The sequence below is a fragment of the Carcharhinus amblyrhynchos genome, chromosome 11, assembly GCF_965287045.1.
Source record: "Carcharhinus amblyrhynchos chromosome 11, sCarAmb.v2.hapA, whole genome shotgun sequence".
In the NCBI taxonomy this organism is placed as follows: Eukaryota; Metazoa; Chordata; class Chondrichthyes; order Carcharhiniformes; family Carcharhinidae; genus Carcharhinus; species Carcharhinus amblyrhynchos.
Genome location: NC_137334.1, coordinates 41519148 through 41544782, shown reverse-complemented (window position 1 = coordinate 41544782; position 25635 = coordinate 41519148). Strand labels below are relative to the sequence as shown.

Here is a 25635-nt window from a genome sequence, read left to right as displayed (position 1 = left end):
ATGCAGCACCGGCTGCTTATGATTCCTTTAAAGCTGTAAGGTTCAGTTCGTCACTACCACTGAATGTAACAATCACATCTAACGGCTAATCTCACTCCTGCCCCACTACTACTCCAATCCCACTGACAAAAGCAGTCCTGTAACCAATCATTTACCCATTGCTTCCCAATAATATATATTTTACCATTAGCAGCCAAGAACAGCAAACATGTCAAAGCAGTACAAATTAATAAATGTTATGGGATTCCAGTAATACCAGAAACTTATCATAACAGTTTCTTGAACACCGCATTTGTGTATCTTTAATGAACTATTCCTTTTCTTACTACTCCTTCATGGTTTTCCAACAGAGGTAGAGGCATTCTGCTTAGATACCTGAAATGCTCTTGGCTAATGACCTCTGAGTGTTGGAACCTGAGAGGACCCAGCTACAAAGACTACACTACATATGTCTGTGCAGGGGCAGCCTCAGCTGTCAGGAGAGGAGGTAACATGTTGAGTACTGGCTGGATGGGTGTGGTGTTGGGAGCTTGTTTAAGAGTGTGTGATGTACTGCACTTCATGCCTACCAGTCTGCTGGAGAGCAGCTTGGCATCAATGATATACCATAAGGCTGAGTTTCACAATTTGCTCCAGAAATACAACATCAATTTGAACTGGAATTGCTTGTGGATTTTTTTTTAACTGGGTTAGCACAAGTGTGAGTTACTATTATTTTGACTTATTGGATAGCTTTTGTTTTTGCACTGATCTGATTTACTTTTTTAACCTCTCACTGAAAGGAATTTTGCTTTTTATTTAAGTAATACATCCTGCCCCCAGGAAATGAGAGGATGAGAAGTTCCACAGAAATGCAGGTATATCCATTAAATTCCATCTACTCCTAGTCAAGGCTAGTTGATAGTCACCTGGAGATGTTCCTTGCTTACATGTCACAAAGGAGAGTTTCAGAACTTGCGCAAGCAAAGTAACATAAGGCTTGGAACCAAACTTTCTTATGGTAATGCAACAAATTATTTTCATATTACAGGCAGGTTGAAAAGATACCTAACTTTATTATAGAAGTTGAAAGTTTGTTACATGTTCAAATCATTTGCACTACCGTAGGAAGAAACAACTAACAAATTAGCACTGAACATAGAGAAGCAGATGAACTACGTAGGTGAGTTGCTCTGACTAAATTTTTGGATGACTAACAAAAAACATTTGACTAACATTTCAAAGCTAAATTAAGCATTTCATTAAATCTTTGACTATGATGCTGCTTTCTTTAAATAAGCAATGAGATCAGCACGTTCATCTTTTTTCTTGATACCAGGAAACAGCATTTTTGTTCCAGGAATATATTTTTTGGGGTTCTCCAAATATTCCATTAGCGTGGTTTCATTCCATATGATGCCTGCGTATAAATTCAAATTTTATATCAAGTTCATATAATACTGAAATGCAAGCAAAGTTGCAGTCTAAATTGCATTACCTTTATTCTTGTTTGCATCAGTGTAAGAATATCCTGCAGCTGATCCAGTTTTACGCCCAAAAACACCCGAGAGGTTTGGGCCAACCATATGTTTTCCACCTTTTTCAATTGTATGGCACACAACACATTTCTGTACAAAGATTTTCTTTCCTTTCTCTGGGTCACCCATTTAGGCTATAACATGACAAAAAGGAAAACATAAGGGATTGTATGTTAACTATAGTAACTTGCTATCAAATTTCAACATGAATTGATTCAAAATATACTTCTGTAAATCATGAATAAAATCATAAATTAATTTGAGGTTTTCTTATTCTTCTACAACATTAATTTAACTTGATGGGGCTAAACTTTCCATACCAAATGCCCACGTATGCCCATTTCAAAAAGAAAAAGTAGAAGTCTATCACATCTAGTCTCCACCCCATTTATATTTGAGGAGCACTCCCAGTTGCAAATCAGACTTAGCCAGGAAAAATGCACATGAAAGGAACATTAAATTTAATTTTAAACAAGTAGCAGAGAGTTCAGCCCAGCTTCTACATCAGCCTTTTTCCCTAACACTAGCTCTAATTAGCATGATAGTATGGCCCATAACAACTGTGTTCTTGGTTGCTGGGCTGTGCCTGAAATTAACTTTAAAAGGGCAGGCTTCCATTTGGATTGGAAAACTGACTTCTGGGGTGTAAGGAGATAACATTGCCTTTTTTTTGCTGCATTCGGCCAGCATCTTGACTAGGAGTTAAGGAGAGTTGAATGCAGTTTTTGGATCCCACTGTTCTCTCTTAGCACAATGGATATTTCATTTGGAAACCACATGTGTTCGAAGAACAAGGAATAATTTTTAAAATCCAGACAAGTAAAGATTCACTGTGAGAAGGAAGTTCCTAAATATCATTGTATTGCAAAGTGCATCAATCCCAAAGGAATTATCTTGATCTGCCAGATTAGCAATGCCTTCTGAGATTCTGATTCACCAGGGAGGATAAAATGCAACTCATTGCAAAACTAAACATGGTTCTGCAATTGACAGTGAAGGTAACAGTTTCCTTAAGTTATGTTGCCCCAGCACTTTCCAGGGAGCCAATGGAGTTACTAATTATACCATTCAGTCTGTACTATAAGATGTTTGGTTTATTGTTTGCCAGAGCAAGCAGAGCAACAGAACTATTTAAATGGCAATTAATATAACAGAAATGCACCAGATGCAATCTGTGAGACATTTTATTGCATCAATGTTGAGCTTGTCTGCCACCAGTTTCACTGAATACAGCAGATAAACTACAGATATTTCATAGCATTCATTCATGATGTGCTCATTTTATGGCAATCCATCGTGCAGCCACATATGCTGATATCCAGGAAGTCAAGAGTTAGATCCTAAGTGGCCACAAGTACACTCTGCTACCTTGGTTTCTAATCTTTCTGTGGTATTGCCTGTACACCAGCAGAGCACAGGTACAGTGAAGTGCACAATTCTACTAAATCTATCATTGTAGGCATGTTAAAGCAGTATTTCAGATGCACTGATAGGTCTGGGGACATCAAATATTCCTGACTTTCAGACCTGAAATCACAATATTCAAATATTGGCCTATATTTGCTGAATAGGGGTAATACCCAACCAGAAATGAAGTTTGGGAAGAAGAGCACCTTCCTGACCTTCATTCCACACGTATTTCAAAGTCACATCATTATCATAGTCTTCAGGTGCTTCCAGCTACAAACATAAGATAGTAATGCTGCAATTTAGAACTATTCCACGGCTGGAGAGGAAATCACATTCTTTTGCACGATTTAAAGTCTTTCAACAGCTTAAAGAGCGAGGAATTTTTAAAATAAGGAAGTGCATTTCAAAGTTTGCAAATCATAACCACCCCCCTCAAAAAAAAATCACAATATATTGTATCGCACTTACTAACATTGAAACTCCATCTCCCACCTTCTGGTCCTATCCTGACTTTTTTTAAAAGTTTATTAGTGTCAAAAGTAGGCTTACGTTAACACTGCACTGAAGTTACTGTGAAAATCCACCGGTCGCCACACTCCGACGACACCTGTTCAGGTACACTGAGGGAGAATTTAGCATGGACAATACATATCTTTCGGACTGTGGGAGGAAACCAGAGCACCTGGAGAAAACTCACACAGACACAGGGAGAATGTGCAGATTTAGCACAGATAGTGACCCAAACTGGGAATCGAACCTGGACCCCTGGTGCTGTGAGGCAGCAGCGCTAACCCTTGTGCCATCCTGCTGTGCCACCATGCCACCCTATAATAATAAAATGAATTTATTAAAATTAATTTGCTGCTTTCTTACAGAATAAATATATCACATTTGACAAGGCCTACAAACCTTGATATCACTCTCCCAGGTCTAAATCATTAAACACATATTACAATTGTGCATGGCTCTTTGGATAATGTTAGTACTTCACCCAATTTTAACCTGAAGTTACACCACAGTACAAAAGTTAAAGGCACTTAAATGACTGCAATTAGACATCAGATTTACAAGGTTACAGTAGCTGTGTGTTTACACTAAAGATTGGCACCCATTTTGTTTTATTCTTTCATGTGACATCGGCATTACTAGGTAGGTCAGGGTTTATTGCCCATAACTGGTTGACCATGACAAAGTGGTGGTGAGCTGAGGCCTTGAACCCCACCAGTCTGTAATGCAAGTACCCCATAATGTTGTTAGGAAGGGACTTTACATCCTTCCTCTCCTCCCTCAAGCTGCGCAGCAAATGGTTTCTCACCCTCAGTGACCGCAACTTCTACGTTAGCCTCCACTAATATCTCTATTTCAATGGCCTAATTCTTTCCCTTAATTCCATCCATCATATCAACTGGCCTAGCCAGAGCTAAAGGAATACCTCAACCTCATCAACTCACGTAGTCCTGACTGGTTATAAAATTGCTAATATAGCCTCAACAACAATTTTCTACTCTTCCTTCCTATCCACACCAATCTCCAGTCTCTCAATCCTTACTGCAAGTCCTAGGTCTTCATTGAACTTAAATTTAATATTGTTAGTTTCAGATTTTAACCATTTAGATAACAGGAGACAGTTTGGTTAAGTAACTCAGGGAACTTTAATAGCTTATAGAATAATACCTATGAAGGGCAGGGCTTGACTAACATACTAGGCTCTTATTTTGCAGTTCAGCCTTGGGCACAGGTTAACACCCATCCTCTGATATGAGCGCACGCATGTGTGTAATATCTGCTTCCTTCTGGACAGCTGCCACTTGCTGCACAATTTGCCCAATGAAAGCTTCCACTTATTAACTCATTCCAAACCACAACCCACAATGTGATCAATTTTGTTAATGCATTCTAATTGGCCTAAATGAAGCAAGGCTAAATCTTAATTAGCTTAAGGGATGTGTGATCAATGGTCTGGTGGCCATGATCAATTATCTGTTGATGTTATTTCCCATAGGCTCCTGACTGGCCCTATAAAGTGTCAATTACTTGTGGGAATATCTTTCTCATTAAAGTTTGTTACTTCACTTATCTCTTGTTATGATAAAAAAATGTTTAATTTATCTCTCTTTTCCATTTATCAGCAAAAGATGTCCCTTTTGCATTTGGACAGGATAGGTGAAATATGCTGTCATGCTCTTGTGATTGACATCTTGAGCTCATTGGCTCAAAACCTTTTTTAACTGGTATTAAATCAGACCCTTATCAGTGACTCTTTTGTGTACAAGTTACATGAAGATTTTCTTTCCTTCTGTCTGGTTACTTTGAATTAGTTATTTTACTTTTAAGACAAAGAATGAAAGAGTGGTAATTTTGCTTATAACCTTAAAGCTAATAAAGAAGTTTATAAAGTACTAACATAGTGCGTATGTGTAGAATGGAATAGTTCATGTCTGCTTTTAATTGCGATAAGAAAACATGTGATGTCTGAGAACATGGATTCACTTCATGTCTAATTGATCTATAGAACTTAACTAAAACACGTGTATATCAGCTTAGTAATGTATTTTTGCTGAGGCAGCTGCTCTACTGTACTTGATTTGTCAGTGTTTATAAGACAATAAAATTCAGAATAGTTTTGTAAAACATAAGTTACAGCAATTGTAAGTCCACATAAAATACACAATGCTTGAAAGTGATTGGTATGCTAAATATAGCAGTACATTCAACTAACATTAAAATTAGTTGTATAGAGTTACAAAGGTTAAGTACAGAACTTAATTCTAAGCTTACAAAATCAGAGAATGGTTACATACTGTGAAAGCGATTTTTTTAAAGATATCAAGTTAAACTGCACATATTTAATTCATAGGACTGAATCAATAGCTTCAAGAGCCAGATCGAGTAATGTGATGAGCTTATGTCCCAGAATTCAGCAAAAAACCATACTGGATCAACTTACTTTGTATGTAAATTAAAATAATAAACATCAATACCCCCAGATTACCCTTCACGCTGGAGTAAACTTTGCTTCACAGCTCCCTCTTCAATTCACTGTATCATTCAACTTCTTTACCTCTGGCTCTCCTGACATCACACTGTTATACTACCGCTGTCTTTTCTAGCACTCCTGCTTGAGATCTTTATCCACCATGTCAAGTCATTCACCACCTGCCACCCAGACAATTCTCAAGCACAAGTTTTCATCTTTGCACCCTTCTAGCAGAGGACCATAGATTCAAGTGCATCCAGCACAGAAACACTCTTCGACCACTGTCAAATAAACTACATTGAGCATTGCCATACTTCTTTCAGCTTAGCCAAATCCTATTACTCCACGATCTTTCCTAAAGGGTAAACGCTGCAGCGTTTTGGCAAATTGGTTACAATTCAATATTGGATACACCGACCCGACCAAAATTCTGCACCGTTTACGAACATGCACCCTTACGGATAGCCACAGGGTGGGCATGTTTCAAATCTGACATCCAATTCCCCACTAAACCTACTAACTTCCATCTCTAAAAACGTTCCTCACTTTTCTCGCAACTTATCCCCATTATCGTGGAAACTCTTCTCCAAAACTCTCGATCCTGTGAGAGTCGTCGGAAGATCGAAATCTCAAAAGAATGCGGTTTACTGATCACGTTCACTACAAAAGTAATCATCGATGTCAGGGTGAGAGTGAGTCTGGCGGCCACTTACCCTTGCCTTCGCCTCGGTCTCTCTCCAGCTGATGCAGGCTGCCAACAACCGTTAGCCACCCTCGTGCTCCAAAAGCAGCACGTTCTATGCGTGCACGTGTCAGTGTGACCTGCCCCTAGAGAACTTGGGCAGTAAGGTTACAATAGCGGCGGCCTACCGCCACAGCCATATATTGGGTGGCACAGTGGTTAGCGCTGTACCTCACAGTGCCAGGGACCAGGGTTTGATTCCTGGCTTGGGTCACTGCCTGTGCAGGGTCTGCACCTTCTCCCGCTGTCATAAAACATTATAGTGCAATACAGGCCCTTTGGCCCTCCATGTTGCACCAAGCTGTGAAAGCAATCTAAAGCCCATCTAACCTACACTACTCCAATATCTTCCATATGTTTATCCGATGACCATTTAAATGCCCTTAATAATGTTGGTGAATCCACTACTGTTGTGTCTGCATGGGTTTCCTCTGGGTGCTCTGGTTTCCTCCCACAGTCTGAAAGACATTCTGGTTAGATGCATTGGCTACGCTGAATTATCCTTCAGCATACCCGAACATGCACCCTAGTGTGGCAATTCAGGGATTTTTACAATAACTTCATTGCAGTGTTGATGTTGGCCTACTTGTGACACTAATAAATAAATTTCAAACTCAGTAACCAACAGAGAAGCCTGCTATCAAAAGTAAGTTAAAGAGGGGCTGAATGTAAAGGTTGGGAGTCAAACTTAAACAGCTACATTTTAGGGAGTATCTGAATAGAGGATAGCTAGAGATTAGGTTTAGCAAGGGAATCTCAGATCATTAGTATTAAATTCTTTAGTACCAAGGAGTATCTTCAAGAACTCACTCCACAGGCAGGCGTCAGGGAACATAAATCTTTATTGCAGTCTTTCTTGTTGCACACTCCAAAGGATAACTGCCCTATCAGGTAGATCACCCCACACCCCAGGTACCTAACCCATTCCCTTAGAGGGGCTACACCCCAACATACATAACAATTAGGCTATAGCCAGTTGAAGACATGGCCACCAACAGTGGGACAAAGTAACTTGGAGAAGCAAATTTCCTCGAATACATGTGGGCGAGGATTTTGCTGTCAGCAGCGAAGTGAGGGTGTTTGCCACTGATCTCAAAGGAAAACAATCTAGAGAGTTTTGTGGTGAGACTTTTCCATGCAATTGATTGAACTATTATTTATGGGAGAATCCTAGCATTAAGCTGCTCTGATGTCACCAACATCACCAGGAAATGAAAACAGTAATAACTGAATCACTTTGAGATTTTGCACACACAAAAAAAGATTGGACCATACACAGAGTGAAGGTAAAAGAACATAAGAACATAAGAAATAGGAGCAGGAGTAGGCCATCTAGCCCTTCAAGCCTGCCCCGCCATTCAATAAGATCATGGCTGATCTGTCGTGGCTCAGTTCCACATTCCCGCCCTCTCCCCATAACCCTTAATCCCCTCTCTTATCAAAAACCCATCAACCCGCGTCTTAAAAATATTTAGCGAGGTAGCCTCCACCACTTCAACGGGCAGAGAATTCCAGAGATTCACCACCCTTTGAGTGAAGAAGTTCCTCCTCAACTCCATTCTAAACCGCCCCCCCTTTATCTTGAGGCTGTGCCCCCTAGTCCTACTATCCTTTCTGAGTGGGAAGAGTCCCTCCACCTCTATCCTATCCATCCCATTCATCAACTTATACGTCTCAATGAGATCTCCCCTCATTCTTCTAAACTCTAACGAGTACAAGCCTAGTTTATTCAGCCTCTCCTCATAGCTCAACCCCCTCAACTCCGGTATCAGCCTAGTAAACCTCCTCTGCACTCCCTCCAAGGCCAAAATATCCTTGCGTAAGTACGACTCCCAAGCCAGAATATTGTTTGAAGTTAAATATTTTAAAATCTAGTTCAACAAATCTAGTGATTAATCATAATGGAGACAATTAACAACATTCCATTTCTTAGGGTCAGATCTGTTGTCCACTTATTTGAGGAAGGATGTGGTGATATTCGAGACAGTTTAGAGGAGGTTTACCAGATTGATTCCAGAGATGAGGGCTTTGTTTTATGAAGAGATTTGAGCAGTTTAAGCCTATACTCCCTAGAGTTTAGAAGGAGAGGAGATCTAATTAAGGTATATAAAATTATAAAAGATATTGACAAAATAAATACAGAGCAAATGCTGCTTCTTGTGGGGCAATCTAGAACAAGAGGTCATAGTTTTAGGATAAGGGATTAAACAGATGAAGAGAAATTACTTCTCTCAAAGGGTTATGAATTTGTGAAATTCAGTACCCAGGCTGAGGTGAATGCTGGGACATTGAGTAAATTTAAAGAGGAGATAGACAGATTTTTAATTATGGTTGAAGTGTTATGAAGAAAGGAAAATGGAGTTGAAGCTGAGACAAGGTCAGTCTTGATCATATTGAATGGCAGAGGCAGCTTGAGGAGCTAAATCGCTTATTCTTGCTCCTGGTTCTATGTTCTTAACTTGTTATAGGGTTTGCAACAATAATACAATGGCAGAGCAGAGGGGATCAATCAACTGGGATACAGCATAGCTTCTGGCAAAACATTGAAGTGGACACAGCACAGATGGCAATTTTCAGCATTTCTGACTTGATCTGTGCTTGCGTTAAACCTTTAAGTTGTGATCAATTTCAAAGAGGTATTAATACAGAACACCAGCAGTTTTCACAAATTCTGGACAATCAGAGTTTACCCTATTTTGAGGTAAATCAAATAATTAAAATAAATCAAGTAAACAGAAGGACAAATGTAGGATACAGCCCCTTAAAGGATACTGCCTTAAATAAAACCAAATCGCAGATGAAACTTAAAATGCCTCCCAGTCCCTGTGAGTTTACAGCACACATTTGACTTGACTAGCCTTTCTCAAGAGTTTCTGCTCCACATAAACCTCCTCCCACCCTATTTCATCTCACCCATCCAAAAATTTATCTTTTTCTCTCATTATCTAGTTTCCTCTTAAAGCACCGACTGAAGCAGCAAATTTAATTTTTATCATTGAAAAACAAGTTCCATTTTTCAGTCAGCCACCTAAGGGCAAGATGCAGCAGCAATTTCATTCTTCCTATCTTCTTACAATGGTTGGCACCTGCAGGAACTATAATTGGAGTAGTCAGTGTTGCAAAGCTGGAGGAGGTTACACACACCAGCAGGAGCCAGGTCATGAAGAGATTTGAATATGAGGATGAGAATTTTAAATTCATTACTTTACTGGATTTCAAGTCCATATAGATCAGCAAGCACAGGTGTGATGGATAGTTGCTGTAATAATCTTATGTAAAAAAGGTTCTAACATTCCAGTTCATTCTTATACTGTTAATGAAAGAACATGCAGCACAGTTAGATCCTATTTATCCATTGTGTCTATTTTGGCTCTTTCCAAAAGTATCCAATATGTCCCACTTCCCTGCTCTATCGCCGACATTTCTTTTAATGCATTTATCCAACTGTCTTTTGAAAGTTATTATTGAAGCTAATTCCACTGCCTGCAGTTGATTTCAGACAGTACAACCCATTTTGTAAGTGTATTTTTCCCCCTTATGTCTCCTCTTCTTATTCTGCCAATTATCTTAAATCTGTATCCCTTGGGATACTGGCCATTCTATCACTGGAAACAATGGGGAGAATTTAATAGCCTCCCATGTGAGTTTAATGGTGAGGCAGGAGGATAGCAAGCCTCCCTGTCTTTATCCCAGTTAAGTCCTTCCTAGCCCATTACCAATTGAGGCCCGTGAGGGGGCAATTAATGCCTTAAGGGTCTCATCCCACCACCATTGATATTCATCCAGTGGACGATATGGTGAATCACCTTGCGAGAAACCAAAAGGTAAAACTAGCTGGGGTTGCTTGCAGGTTACTGGGGTCTGATTGAGGGACCTGCTATGAGAAAGGAGGGCCTTCTGAGAGTTACCCTCTGCTTTCTGCTGATACAATCACCAATCCTTATCCTGTGATACATCTCCTGCCATCATTTAGCTGTGGCTTTAGATTGTCATAGAATCTGCAGAAGGCCATTCAGCCCATCAAGTCTACACCAATTCTCTGAAAGAACATCTTGGCCAGTAACCCGCCCCCCAACTTCCCCATAACCCTGAGCATTTACCATCCTGTAGGGTTCTATGGTTCTATGGTACACATCTTTGGGCACTAAGGGGTGATTTAGCATGATCATCTTCGGACTGTGGGAGGAAACCAGAACACCCTTAGGAAATCTATGCAGATACAGGGAGAACATGCAAACTCTACACAGACCCCAAGGCTGGAATTGAACGTGGGTCCTTGGCACTGTGAGGCAGCAGTGCTAACCATTGTGTATCATGCCTCAAAGCTTGGATACCTTTGCAATTCTGTGCCTCTGGTGGGTGCATTCCTGGCAGCAGCCACTGTCTCCCTGGTGAGACTGCAAAACAACAAGAAATTGCTGCTTTCTGATTGGCAAATGGAATTTCCACTCCTGGTGTTTTTGAATCCCAAGAAGGCCCAATGCTGTCCAGTTAAATGCCTGATTTGCAAAAGGATGCAATGCGGGGCTGTTACTGGCTCTCCAGCCAGGAAGATCCCTGTTAATTCTGCCCACTGTATCCTTAATTATTCCAGTCAAACTCCTTCAAGGATGTTTCTAGCAAATCTCCAATTAACCCTCTCTGGTTCAAGGAGCAAATCCACAATTTCTCTGGTCAGAATTCTTTCATCCTTCATACCATTCTAGTAAATCTCCTCTATACCTTCTCTAAGATGTTGACATCCTTCCGAATGCATAGTGCCTAGAATTGGCCACATTATCCCAGCTGGGGCAAACCATTTATTTATAAGGATTTAGCATTACTTCCTTGTTTTTGTACTGTTTCCAGCCAATGATCATGTATGCCTTTATGACACCTCAATCTTTCCTGCCACCTTCAAAGACTACAGTATGTAAATGCCCAGGTCTCACTCTTCTTCCACCTGTTTTAAAATGACCAATTAGTTTATATTGTCCATCTTCCTACCAAAATGCATCACTTACCTGCATTAAATTTCATCTGCCAAGTGTCTGCACATTTCAACAGGACATAGACATTAAAATGTGCCCACTTGTTACTCAGTTACCAACCAATGGAAACAATGACAGTAATTGTAATCATAACTTATCTGCTGAGAGACAGACCATCTTAAATAAGTTGTCTTAAATAAGTTTCTGTAGTCTTCTGTTGATTAACTAGAAGTCTTTATTAACCACTAGAACTATTTATACGTGTAAAGGGATATGCAGTATATACAGTAAAGAATAATACATGTACAGTAATTGTGTACAGCTTGCTCTATATCATTTCTGCTCAACACCACACTGATCCTGGGTCATGTGCCTTCTTACATCACACCATGCGGATGGTATTGTATTCACATTAACCCTATACAGACCCTTTCACTACACCTCCCCCAAATCCTTTAACCAATGCATTTGGAGTTTTAATAGTTTACCTCGTGTTACATTGCTTTCAATCCCATAGTTACATTGTTATTACTACATTATCACTATTACTATCTTAGCCTATTACTATATTATCACTACCCCATCTGCCCCTTCAAATCCTTGAATTTAAATGTTCAGGTGGTCTGAAGACCTTATAACCCTTCCATATCTCATTTGCAGTTCTGTCAGAGGAATGGTACATAGAACATAGATAGGACAGTACAGTACAGGAACAGGCCATTCAGCCCAAAATACTGAACATAGAACATAGAACATTACAGCGCAGTACAGGCCCTTCGGCTCTCGATGTTGCCCCGACCAGTGGAACCAATCTAATGACCATCTAACCTAAACTATTCCAATGTTATCCATATGCCTATCCACTGACCATTTGAACGCCCTTAAAGTTGGCGAGTCCACAACTGCTGCAGGCCGGGCATTCCACGCCCTTACTACCCTCTGAGTAAAGAACCTACCTCTGACATCCATCCTATAACTACCACTCCTTAATTTAAAGCTATGTCCCCTCATGTTAGCTATCACAATCTGAGGAAAAAGGCTCTCACTGTCCACCCTATCCAATCCTCTGATCATCTTGTATGTCTCAGTCAGGTCACCTCATAACCTTCTTCTCTCTAATGAAAATAACCTCAAGTTCCTCAGCCTTTCCTCATAAGACCTTCCCACCATACCAGGCAACATCCTGGTAAACCTCCTCCGCACCCTTTCCAATACCTCCACATCTTTCTTATAATGTGGCGACCAGAACTGTACGCAATACTCTAAGTGCGGCCGCACCACAGTTTTGTACAGTTGTAACATGACCTCACGGCTCCGAAATTCAATCCCTCTACCATAAAAGCTAACACATCATACGCCTTCTTAACAACCTTATCAACCTGGCTGCCAACTTTCACGGAGCTATGCACATGTACCCCGAGATCTCTCTGCTCTTCAACACTACTAACAGTCCTTCCATTAGCCCTATATTCTGTACTCCTGTTACTCTTACCAAAGTGAATCACCTCACACTTCTCCGTATTAAACTCCATTTGCCACCTCTCGGCCCAGCTCTGCAGCTTATCTATGTCCCTCAGCAAACTGTAACATCCATCCTCACTGTCTACAACTCCTCCAACTTTGGTGTCATCAGCAAATTTACTAATCCATCCTTTTACACCCTCATCTAGGTCATTTACAAAAATGACAAACAGCAGTGGCCCCGAAACAGATCCTTGAGGTACACCACTTGTAACTGAACTCCAGGTTGAATATTTCCCATCAACCAACACCCTGTGTCTTCTATCAGCTAGCCAATTTCTGATCCAAACAGCTAAATCACCCTGAATCCCATGCATCTGCATTTTCTGCAGTAGCCTACCATGGGGAACCTTATCAAACATAAGGTTTAGCTTTGCTAAAATCCATATACACCATGTCAACTGCCTTACCCGTATCCACCTCTTTGGTCACCTTTTCAAAAAACTCAATAAGGTTTGTGAGGCACGATCTACCCTTCACAAAACCGTGTTGACTATCCCTAATCAATTTATTTCTCTCTAGATGATTATAAATCCTATCCCTTATAATTCTTTCCAAAACTTTGCCCACAACAGAAATAAGGCTCACTGGTCTGTAATTCCCAGGATGGTCTCTACTCCCCTACTTGAACAAGGGGACAACATTTGCTATCCTCCAGTCTTCAGGCACTACACCTGTAGCCAATAACAACATGAAGATCAAAGCCAAAGGCTCTGCAATCTCCTCCCTAGCCTCCCAGAGAATCCTAGGGTAAATCCCATCCGGCCCAGGGGACTTATCTATTTTCATACTCTCAAGAATTGCTAACACCTCCTCCTTATGTACCTCAATCCCGTCTAGTCTACAACCTGATATCGCAGTATTCTCCTCGACTACACTGACTTTTTCCTGCGTGAATACTGATAAAAAATACTCATTCAGTGCCTCCTATCTCTTCAGGCTCCACGCACAACTTCCCACTGCTGTCTCTGACTGGCCCTAATCTTGCCCTAACCAATCTTTTATTCTTGACATACCTGTAGAAAACTTTAGGATTCTCCTTGATCCTATCCGCCAAAGTCTTCTCATGTCCTCTTCTAGCTCTTCTTAACTCTCTCTTTAGCTCCTTCCTGGCTAATTTATAACTCTCCAGTGCCCTAACTGAGCCTTCACGTCTCATCTTTACATAAGCCTCCTTCTTCCTCTTCACCAGAGATTCAACTTCCTTAGTACACCACGGTTCCCTCGCTCAACCACTTCCTCCCTGTCTGACAGGTACATATTTATCAAGGACTCGCAGTAGCTGCACCTTGAATAAGCTCCACACTTCAGATGTTCCCAGCCTCTGCAATTTCCTACTCCACCCTATGTATCCTAAATCTTGCCTAATAGCCTCATAATTACCTTTCCCCCAGCTATAACTTCTGCCCTTCGGCCCCATCATAACGCCAAATCAATATTGTGCCGATCATAACACCAAACTAAACTAATCCCTTCTGCCTGCCCTTGGTCCTTGTCGCTCTATTCCTTGCATATTCATGTGCTTATCTAAAAACCCCTTAAACCCCCTCTCATATCTGCCTACACCACCACACCTGGCATTCCAGATACTTACCACTCATTCCCTGTGTAAAAAAACTTGCCCTCACATCTTCTTTGAACTTCGCCACTTAAGTGCATGCCCCCTAGTATTAGACATTTCATCTCTGGGAAGAAGATTCTGTCAACCCTACCTATGCCTCCCATAATTTTATAGACTTCTATCCCCTCAGCCTCTGCCACTCTAGAGAAAACAACCCTAGTTTGTCCAGCCTTTCCTTATAGCTCATACTCTCTAATCTAGGCGGCATCCTGGTAATCTTTTCTGCATCCTCTCCAAAGACTCCACATCCTTCCTGTAATGTGGCAACTAGAATTGAATGCAATACTCCAAGTGCGGCCTCACCGAAGTTTTATAAAGCTGCAACATAACATCCCGACTCTTGTAATCAATGCCCTGACCAATAAAGGCAAGCATGCCATATGTCTTCTTTACCACCCTACTACTGGCTACTTTCAGGGAGCCTCTGGACTTGAACCCCAAGATCCAAGGCTCCAAGGTCCAAAGGCCAAGAACCCCAAGGTTCTGTCATTGCTGATTCTTCCTTTTGGTCTGGAGGTTAAACTGGCATCTGGGTATGCTTTTGGTCTTTTCTTCCATTCCTTCATCTTGAACCGCACTTCATCACTGTTGTATTGATTGGTGGTCGTCACTACCCTAACTTGTTTCTTACACGATAGACAAACATTGTCCTTGTCTCCTTGTCACTTCTTTCCCATTTTCGTTGTCGTGAGGGTCCTCTCGATGTTCTCTGTGGATGAGGAAGTGTTCCTGTGACGAGAAGATTTTGTGGTATGCTCACCTCTACTTTTTGTTGTCAGCCATGGAGGGTTGTTACCTGGTTCCAGCATCTCTTGTTGCTTTGTCATGCCCACTGGTAGTTGCAGCTTATACACAATGGTTGCAATGTTGACCTGCTGTAACATCGTCAGGGGCAAAGGAATAGACTTCTCAGACTGCTGATCACTCTCTTTCATTCTTTGACTGGGAACACTGTGGTTATTTCCTAGGTTGTTGGCTGTTCTGAATATCAAGGGTTTTCTGGGGCACATAATGAGAATGGACAGACCTGCTCCACAAGGTGAGAAGACAGAGATTGGTAGAATAGTTTGTAATGTTATGTTGTCATCTACACTACTAAGAAATATTAATACATTAAGGGAGGCAGGCAGATTTCAAAACAGGGTAAATGTGAAGGTATCCATTTTGGATCAGGAAGAACCTATCCAAGTATTCTTCATGTAGTGAAAAGCTAGGAGTTAAATAAGGTTTAGAGGTCCACAGAGATTCCAAAATTTAGTGGTCAAGAACAAAAATCAGGAAGGCTAATAGAATGTTGACCTTTACATAAGGAGGTCAAGAATGTAAAGGATAGAAAGTTTTGCTACAGCTGTACAAAGCCCTAATTAGATAAAATCTGTTGTGTTGTGTATAGTTCTGGACACCACACCTTAAATGGGATATATTGGCCTTGGAAGGAATCAAATTTAAAATTTAGGATAATTATTTCATAAACACTTTGTCTGGGTCTTAATTGATCTAAGCTTAAATAGCCAAATTGTATTTTTTTCGGCCAGGGAAGATTGGCACAAATTCACAGAATATTACCAGGTTTCTAGATTATGAGGAACAATTGGATAAACTAGACTTGCATTGTCTGAAATATATAAGGTTAAAGGTGATTTGAAAAGGATTGTGTAACTTGAGATGAATTTTTTCTGTTCTTGTGGGAGTCCAGGAGAGATGAATTTAACCTTAACAACAGAGCCAGGCCATGCAGGAAAAATATACTTCTTCATGCAAAGAGTTGTAGGAATATGGAGAGCTCTTCCCCAAAAAACAGTAGATGTTAGCTCAATTAGCAATTTTAAATTGGAGGTTGAGAGCTAAAAGTATTAAGGGATATAGAGCAAAGGTGAGTCGATACCAATTAATCATGATCACATGTCAAACAGGTTCAAAGTTATGAAGGGAGATTAGTGAAGGTTAGTTCTTTTTATTATAGTAGTAATAATGGAGGCAATAATAAGATTCTAGATTATGATTCAGTGCAAAGCAACAGATTGTTTCCACTGTGTGGCAAAGTAGTATCAAAAGAGCACTGATCTAAGATACTGTAAATACCAGAAAAATTTAAAGAAATGAAAGGAAAAGATATCTACAGAGACGATAGTTAGACAGAGAAAATTTAAAATGCAGACAATTGTTGTTTTAAAAGTGAATTAGATAGTTCTTTTTAAAAGAGAAACATTGAAGTATATGGGAAGCACGCAGGAGGAAAGCATTAGCTGAGTTGTCTTGTGTTAAAAAATACTGGTGCATAGTTAGTTGATGGGCTGAATAGTTTTTTCTGTGCCATAATATTTGGTGTTTCTATTTTCTTCCTATAATGGGGGTTTTCAGAACTGAACATTTTAAAACTTTGGTCTCCTTGAAGTCTTCTTCAAATCACATCACTACCTTGCACTCTATACAAGTAACCCAGAATGTCTTCATCATTTTCAACAATATTTTGTACCCATTAACATAAGGACATAAGAAATAGGAGCAGGAGTAGGCCATCTAGCCCTTCGAGCCTGCCCCGCCATTCAATAAGATCATGGCTGATCTGTCGTGGCTCAGTTCCACTTTCCCGCCCTCTCCCCATAACCCTTAATCCCCTCTCTTATCAAAAACCCATCAACCCGCGTCTTAAAAATATTTAGCGAGGCAGCCTCCACCACTTCAACGGGTAGAGAATTCCAGAGATTCACCACCCTTTGAGTGAAGAAGTTCCTCCTCAACTCCGTTCTAAACCGCCCCCCCTTTATCTTGAGGCTGTGCCCCCTAGTCCTACTGTCTTTTTTGAGCGGGAAGAGTCTCTCCACCTCTATCCTATCCATCCCACTCATCATCTTATACGTCTCAATGAGATCTCCCCTCATTCTTCTAAACTCTAACGAGTACAAGCCTAGTTTATTCAGCCTCTCCTCATAGCTCAACCCCCTCAACACCGGTATCAGCCTAGTAAACCTCCTCTGCACTCCCTCCAAGGCCAAAATATCTTTGCGCAGGTGCGGCGCCCAAAACTGCACACAGTACTCCAGCTGTGGCCTCACCAATGCCCTATACAGCTGCAGCAAGACCTCCCTACTTTTATATTCAATCCCCCTCGCTATGAAGGCTAGCATCCCATTCGCCTTCCTGACCACCTGCTGCACCTGCAAGCTGGGTTTTTGCGACTCATGCACAAGGACCCCGAGGTCCCTCTGCACCGTCGCCTGCTGCAGTTTTTCGCCACGTAAGTAATAGTCCTTCCTACCATTATTCCTACCAAAGTGGACCATCTCACACTGGCCAACATTAAATTCCATTTGCCATTTCCTGGCCCATTCGCCCAGCCTATCTAGATCCTTCTGCAGACTTTCCACACCCTCTGCACAATTTGCCGTTCCCCCAATCTTGGTGTCATCAGCAAATTTTGACACCCTACACTCAGTTCCCTCCTCCAGATCATCTATATAAATGGTAAAAAGCTGAGGCCCCAGCACCGACCCCTGGGGCACTCCACTAGTCACCATCCGCCAATCCGAATAGCACCCGTTGACCCCCACTCTCTGCCTCCTATTTGACAACCAATCCTCTATCCACACTAACACCCTACCCCCAACTCCATGTCCCCCGACCTTCTGCAATAACCTCTTGTGAAGTACCTTGTCAAACGCCTTCTGAAAATCCAGAAAGACCACATCCACCGGCTCTCTTCTATCCACCGCCCTAGACACATCCTCATAGAACTCCAGTAAATTTGTCAGACACGACTTCCCTTTAATGAAATCGTGCTGCGTCTGCTCTATCAAGCAATTCCCTTCAAGATGCCTCGCAATTTCCTCCTTAATGACGGATTCTAACATTTTACCTACCACAGACGTTAAACTAACCGGCCTATAATTCCCCGCCTTTTGCCTAGCACCCTTCTTAAACAACGGCGTAACATTAGCCGTTTTCCAATCTTCCGGCACTTCCCCGGAATCCAGCGACGTCTAGAAAATAACCACCAAGGCATCCACTATCACCTCCGCCATTTCTTTCAGAACCCTCGGATGCATTCCATCCGGTCCTGGGGACTTGTCCACAATCAGCCCCTCCAGTCTGTCGAGCACCGCCTCTCTAGTAACAGTAATGTCATTAAGACCCTCCAGTCCTGCCATCTTTCCATCGCTAACACCCGGCAAATTATTCACGTCCTCCTCCATGAAGACAGAAACAAAAAAGTTATTCAATACCTTAGCCATATCCCCATCCCCTACCACTAGGTCCCCTTTCTCATCATCTAAAGGACCAACGTTCACCCTAGCCAGCCTCTTCCTTTTTATATATTTATAAAAACTCTTGCTATCCTTTTTTATGTTAAGCGCTAGCCCAGCTTCATAGTTTCTCCTACCCTCCTTTATCAACTTCTTTGTCAATCTTTGTTGACATTTAAACCTCTCCCAATCGTCTTCTCGCCCACTACTCTTAGCTACTCTAAATTCCTCCGCTTTTAATTTAACACTTTCCTTCACCTCCTTCGTTATCCACGGCTTATTACCTCTCCTCCTACGGTCCTTTTTGACCATCAGAATAAATTTCTGCTGAGCACCAAGAAAGATCTCCTTAAAGATCCTCCACTGCTCCTCAGCAGACCCTCCCTCCAACGCGCTCCCCCATTCAACATTCGCCAATTCTTCTCTCATCCTACTCCCCTCTGTTCAAACAAAGGACACGCGTCCGGGAACCCACTTTCTCCTCCTCCATCTGCACCAGAAACTCCACAATGATCACTCTCTCCAAGAGGATCCTTCACCGCAAGGTCCCTAATTCTACCTGCCTCATTACATAGCACCAGATCCAAGATAGCTCGCTCCCTCGTCGGCTCCAACACACACTGTTCAAGGAAATTATCCCGGCAGCATTCCAAGAACTCCTCCTCGAGCCCACCGCGTCCAACATGGGTCGACCAATCAATATGCAGATTGAAATCCCCCATAACTACGGTCGTCCCATTCCTGCACGCCGCACTTATTTGCGCGTTAACAGCCCGCCCCACCTCCAGATCATTATTTGGGGGCCTATAGGTGACACCCACCAGCGTCTTCCTCCCTTTGCTGTTCCTAATCTCCACCCACAACGATTCCACTTTCTGCTCTTTGGCTCCAATATCATCCCTTGCTACCACCTTGATGCTATCCTTAATCAGCAGAGCTACGCCACCCCCTCTTTCCTCCTGCCTATCCTTCCTAAACACTTGATACCCCTGGACATTCAGCTCCCAGTCCCTGTCACCTTGCAGCCACATCTCTGTAATGGCCACCAGATCGTATCCATTTGTGTCGATCTGCGCCACCAGCTCATCCACTTTATTCCGAATGCTTCGTGCATTCAAATAAAGCGCTTTCATCCCAGCCTTCACCTGGACCTTATTTGCCGTAACGCCACCAACCATACTCACGCCCCCTACTCCCTCTATTATTGGGACATCCTTGGCCTCTTCCCTTACCTGTACCCTATCCTTAACTTTAGACCTCGTAATGTCACCTACCCTCGCACCCTCCCCCCCCCCCAATTAGTTTAAAGCCCTGTCTACAGTCCCCTTTACTTGATTCGCCAGCACTCTGGTCCCAGCACGGTTCAGACCAACCCCATCCCGCCCGAACAGGTCCCACCTACCCCAATACTGGTGCCAATGCCCCATAAATTCAAACCCATTCCTCCCACACCAATCCCTGAGCCACCCATTCACTTCCTTAATCCTGTCAACCCTACGCCTGTCTGCACTCGGTTCAGGCAGTAGCCCAGAGATGACCACCTTGTCGGTTCTACTTTTTAATTCCATTCCCAGCTTTTCATACTCCCTCCCCAGATCCTCAGTCCGCATTTTGTCTATGTCGCCGGCACCCACATGTACCACAAATTAAGCTCTATACCTGGACTTTATCTTACATATTGGAGGTAATACACACTGTTGCTACTGAGCTTCAGTGGTGAAGGGAGTGGATGTTGTGGATGTAGTGCGAATCAAGTGGGCTGCTCTGTCCTGGATGATTTCAAGCTTCTTGAGGTGTTGTTGAGCTGCACCCACCTAGGCAAGTGAGAAGTATTCCATCACACTCGTGACTTGTGCTTGTAGATGGTGGGCAAGCTTTGGGGAGTCAGGAGGTGAGTTACTCACCACAATATTCCCCACTCTGTTTATGTGTTGAATCCAGTTGAGTTTCTTGTCAATGGTAACCCCAAGGATGTTGACAGTGGGAATTCACTGATGATAACACCTCCAATGTCAGGGGTGGTGGTTAGATTGTCTATTATTGGTAACGGTCATTGCCTGGCATTTGTGTGGCACGTATGTTACTTGCCACTTCTCCACCCAAGCCTACTTTTTCGTTCAGATCTTGCAGCATTTGACTCCTTCAGTGTCTGAGGAGGCACAAATAGTGCTGAATATTGTGCAACCATTGGCAAACATCCCAACTTTTGATTTTATGACGGCAGGAAGGTCATTGATGAAGGAGCTGATGATTGGAGCTGGGACACTAGCCTGAGGGATTTCTGCAGAAATATCCTGAAGCTGAGATGACTGACCACCACCTCTCCCTTCCCCCTAACCACAACCATCTTTTTATGTGTCAGGTATGACTCCAACCAGCAGAGAATCAACGATAGGCATTAATTCCAGTTTTCTTGGGCTCCCTGATGCAACACTTAATCGAATGCGGCCTTGATGTCAAGGGCTGTCACTCTCACCTCATCTCTGGAATTCAGTTCTTTTGTCCATGTCTGCCGAGGTTGTAAAGAGCTCAGGAGCTGAGTGAACCTGGAAAAACCCAAACTGTGCATCTCTGAGCAGGTGCTGTTCGGATGCACCGTTGATTGCCCCTTCTATCATTTTACTGATCATTGAGAATAAACTGATGGGGGCGGTAATTGTCTGGGTTGGATTTGTCCTGCTTTATATGAACACTAAGAAGTCTCACAACACCAGGTTAAAGTCCAACAGGTTTATTTGGTAGCACAAGCCATTAGCTTTCGGAGCATCCCCTACGACGATGGCATTGCTGCAACTGCCTCAGTCTCAACGCCGACAACTGCCAATCTCCAAATACAATTTTACAACTCATCCACTTCATCCAGGACCACAATGTCTTCATCTTCAACAACCAATTCTTCATCAGATACACGGAACAGTCATGGGGACCAAATCCGCACCTCAATATGCTACCATCTTCATGCACAGATTCGAAAAAAACTTCTTCAACACACAGAACTTTCAACTGATGCTATACACTAGATACATCGATGACATTTTTTTCCTGTGGATTCATGGTGAACAAATCACTGAAACAACTATATGATTACATCAACAAGTTTCATCCCACCATCGCACTCACCATAGACGACACATGCATCTCCATCAAGGACAGTCACCTCAGCACTTCACTGTACCGCAAGCCCACGGACAACCTCACAATGCTCCACTTCTCAGCTTCCACCCTAAACACATCAAAAAGCCATCCCCTACAGACAAGCCGTCCATATACGCAGGATCTGCTCAGATGAGGAGGATCGCAACAGACACCTCCAGATGCTAAAAATGCCCTCATAAGGACAGGATATGGTGCTCGACTCATCGTTCGATAGTTCCGGCGTACCACAGCGAAAAACATCACGAAACTCCCCAGAAGACAAACACGGGACATGGTGGACAGAGTACCCTTCGTCGTCCATTACTTCCCCCCAGCAGAGAACTACGACATCTTCTCCAAAGTGTTCAACATGTCATTGAAGAAGACAAACATTTCGACAAGGCCATCTCCACACCCTCACTCCTTGCCTTCAAACAACTGCACAACCTCAAACAGACCATTGTCCGCAGCAAATCACCCAGCCTTCAGGAGAACAGTAACCACGACACCACACAACTCTGCCACAACAACCTCTGCATGACGTGCCGGATCATTGACATGGATGACATCATCTCATGTGAGAACACCATCCATCAGGTACACGGTACATACACTTGCAACTCGGCCAACGTTGTCTACCTGATATGCTGCAGGAAAGGATGTCCCGAGGCATGGTACGTTGGGGAGATCACGCAGACGCTATGACAATGGATGAATGAACACCGCTTGACAATCACCAGGCAATAGTGTTCTCTTCCTGTTGGGGAACTCTTCAGCAGTCATGGGCATTTGGACTCTCATCTCCGGGTAAGCGTTCTCCAAGGCTGCCTTCGTGACACACGACAATGCACAGTCACTGAGCAGAGACTGATAGCCAAGTTCTGCACACATGAGGATGACCATCTCGAGGGCAACATGACAGCTCAGAGACTATCTCTGTTGCTGTGCGGACACATGGATTTGGGCCTGTGTCTGTGGGAGTTTGCACGTTCTCCCCGTGGTTGCGTGGGTTTCCTCCGGGTACTCCGGTTTCCTCCCACATCCCAAAGATGTGCTTTTAGGCTGATTGATTGGGTACGAAATTGTCCCTATATTGGACCTCCCTGATCCTCGCACATTAGGCGTAGACTAAAATCATGAATAGGTCACTGACAGTGGGACGGCGGCGCGGGCTCATTGGGCCGAAGGGCCTGTTTCCCGTGCTGTGTTGTTCTTTGTTTGTTACCTCAACTGGGATCTTGGGTTCATGTCACACTATCTGTAACCCCCACAATTTGCAAAATCTCACTAACCGTCCTGGCTGGAGACAATACACATCTCTTTAACCCGTGCTTAACCCTCTCTCCACTCACATTGTCTGTACCTTTGAGTCTTCATTACCTGTAAAGACTCACATTCCAGTTATTATTTTGTAAATTGAGTTTGTGTCTTCATATGTCCCGTTTGTGAACAGAATTCCCACTCACATGATGAATGGGGCAGTGCTCCAAAAGCTTGTGGCTTATGCTAACAAATAAACCTGTTGGACTTTAACCTGGTGTTGTGCGACTTCTTACTGTGCTTACCCCAGTCCAATGCCAGCATCTTCACATTTTGTGTACAGGACATACCTGGGCAATTTTCCACATTGTCAGGGAGATGCCAGTGTTGTAACTGTACTGGATGAGCTTGACTTGGGGTGTGGCAAGTTCTGGGATATAAATGTTCAGTATATTGCTTGAATATTGTCAGGGACCATTGTCTTTGCAGTATCGAGTGCCTCCAACCATTTCTTCATATTGTGTGGTGTGACTTGAATTGGCTGGGGACTGGCATTTGAGATGTTGGGGACCACTGGAGGAAGTTGTGGTGGATCATCAACCCAGCACTTCTGGCTAAAAATTGCAGTGAATGCTTCAGCTTTATCTTTTGCATGATATATTGAGCTCCTCCATCTTTGAGGATAAGGATATTTGTGGAGCTTTCTCCTTTTGTGAGTTGTTTAATTGTCCACCATTCATGACCTGATGTGGCAGTATGGTAAAGCTTAGATCTGATCCATTGGTTGTGGGATTGCTTAGCTTTGTCCATCACTTGCTATGTTGTTTGGCATGCAAGCAGTCCTCCGTTGTAGCTTAACAATAAATAGTGTTTCTCTCCTGATAATTGCTGGTAGTCCCGTTGAGTTTTTCCAGCTTCCTCTGCTCTTGTGGCAAGGATTCAGTTTTGTTTCCTGTTTCAATCACATAGAAACATAGAAGACAGGAGCAGGAGGACATCAGTTGGCCTTTCAAGCCTGCTGCACCATTCATTAAGATCATGGCTGACCATCCAACTCAATAGCCTAATCCTCCTTTTCCCCCCATATTCTTTGATCCCATTTACCCAAAGTGCTATATCCAGCCGACTCTTGAATGCATTCAATGTTTTGGCTTACCACTCTTTAGGTAAAAAATGTCCCCTCACCTCCTTTCTACATGGTCTACTCCAAATCCTCAGACTATGATCCAAGTTCTAGACTCCCCCACCATTGGGAACATCCTCCCTGCATTTATCCTGTCTAGACCTGTTAGAATTTTATAAGTCTCTAGGTGAACCCCACTCATTTGTCTGAACTCCAGTGAAAACAATCCTAACCTAGTCAATCTCTCTTCATACATCAGTCGCACCATCCCAGGAATCAACCTGGTAAACCTTCACTGCATTCTCTCAAGGGTACGAACATCCTTCCTCAGAAAAGGAGACCAAAACTGCACACATGACTTGAGGTGTGGCCTCACCAAGGCTCTGCACAATTGCAACAATGGTGTGGAGCTGCCAATGTTGGACTAGGGTAAGCACAGTAAGAAGTCTCACAACATTAGGGTAAAGTCTAACAGGTTTATTTGGTAGCACAAGCCTTCAGAGTGCTGCTCCTTTATCAGGTGAGTGAAAGGTCTCACCACTTCTTATTGTAATTGCAATAACACATCCCTGATCCCGCACTGGAAGCCTCTCGCAATGAAGGCCAACATAGCATTTGCCTTTTTTTAAACAGCCTGCTGCACCTACATGCTTGCCGTTAGCAACTAGTGCACAAGGACACCTCTCCCAATTTACAGCCATGACAATTTATATTTCGACGGGTAATGGTGTAAACACGACATGGTGGACTCACGTGCAGCAGGCAAACAACGGGGCGTGGAAATCACAGAGTAGGGCGGGGCCAGAGTTGTGGAGTCACAGAGAGGGGCGGAGTCAGAACTGCCGGGTAGGGGGCGGGGGCAGTGCTGTGGAGTCACAGAGAGGGGCGGGGCCAGAGCTGCCGAGAAACGGGGCGGTGTCAGAGCTGTGCCGTCAAGAGAGAGGCGGAGTCAGCGCTGCGAAGTCACAGACAGGGGCAGAGTCTGAGCTGCCGAGTAACGGGGCGGGGTCAGCGCTGTGGAGTCACAGAGAGGGGCGGGGCCAGAGCTGCCGAGTAACGGGGCGGGGTCAGCGCTGTGGAGTCACAGAGAAGGGCGGAGTCAGAGCTGCCGAGTA

The 25635-nt window shown here is 43.0% G+C and overlaps 1 protein-coding gene across 1 annotated transcript; it reads right to left on the bottom strand.

The window, feature by feature from the left end:
* Window positions 1-1253: 1253 nt before the first annotated feature.
* On the bottom strand, window positions 1254-25299 carry LOC145349691 (cytochrome c-like). Its single transcript, XM_080198222.1, has 3 exons — window positions 25274-25299; window positions 1478-1651; window positions 1254-1399 (listed from the first exon to the last, which is right to left on the bottom strand). The coding sequence occupies exons 2-3, from the start codon at window positions 1644-1646 to the stop codon at window positions 1254-1256; spliced, it is 315 nt and encodes a 104-aa protein (XP_080054348.1). The 5' UTR covers window positions 1647-1651; window positions 25274-25299.
* Between the last annotated feature and the right edge of the window lie 336 nt (window positions 25300-25635).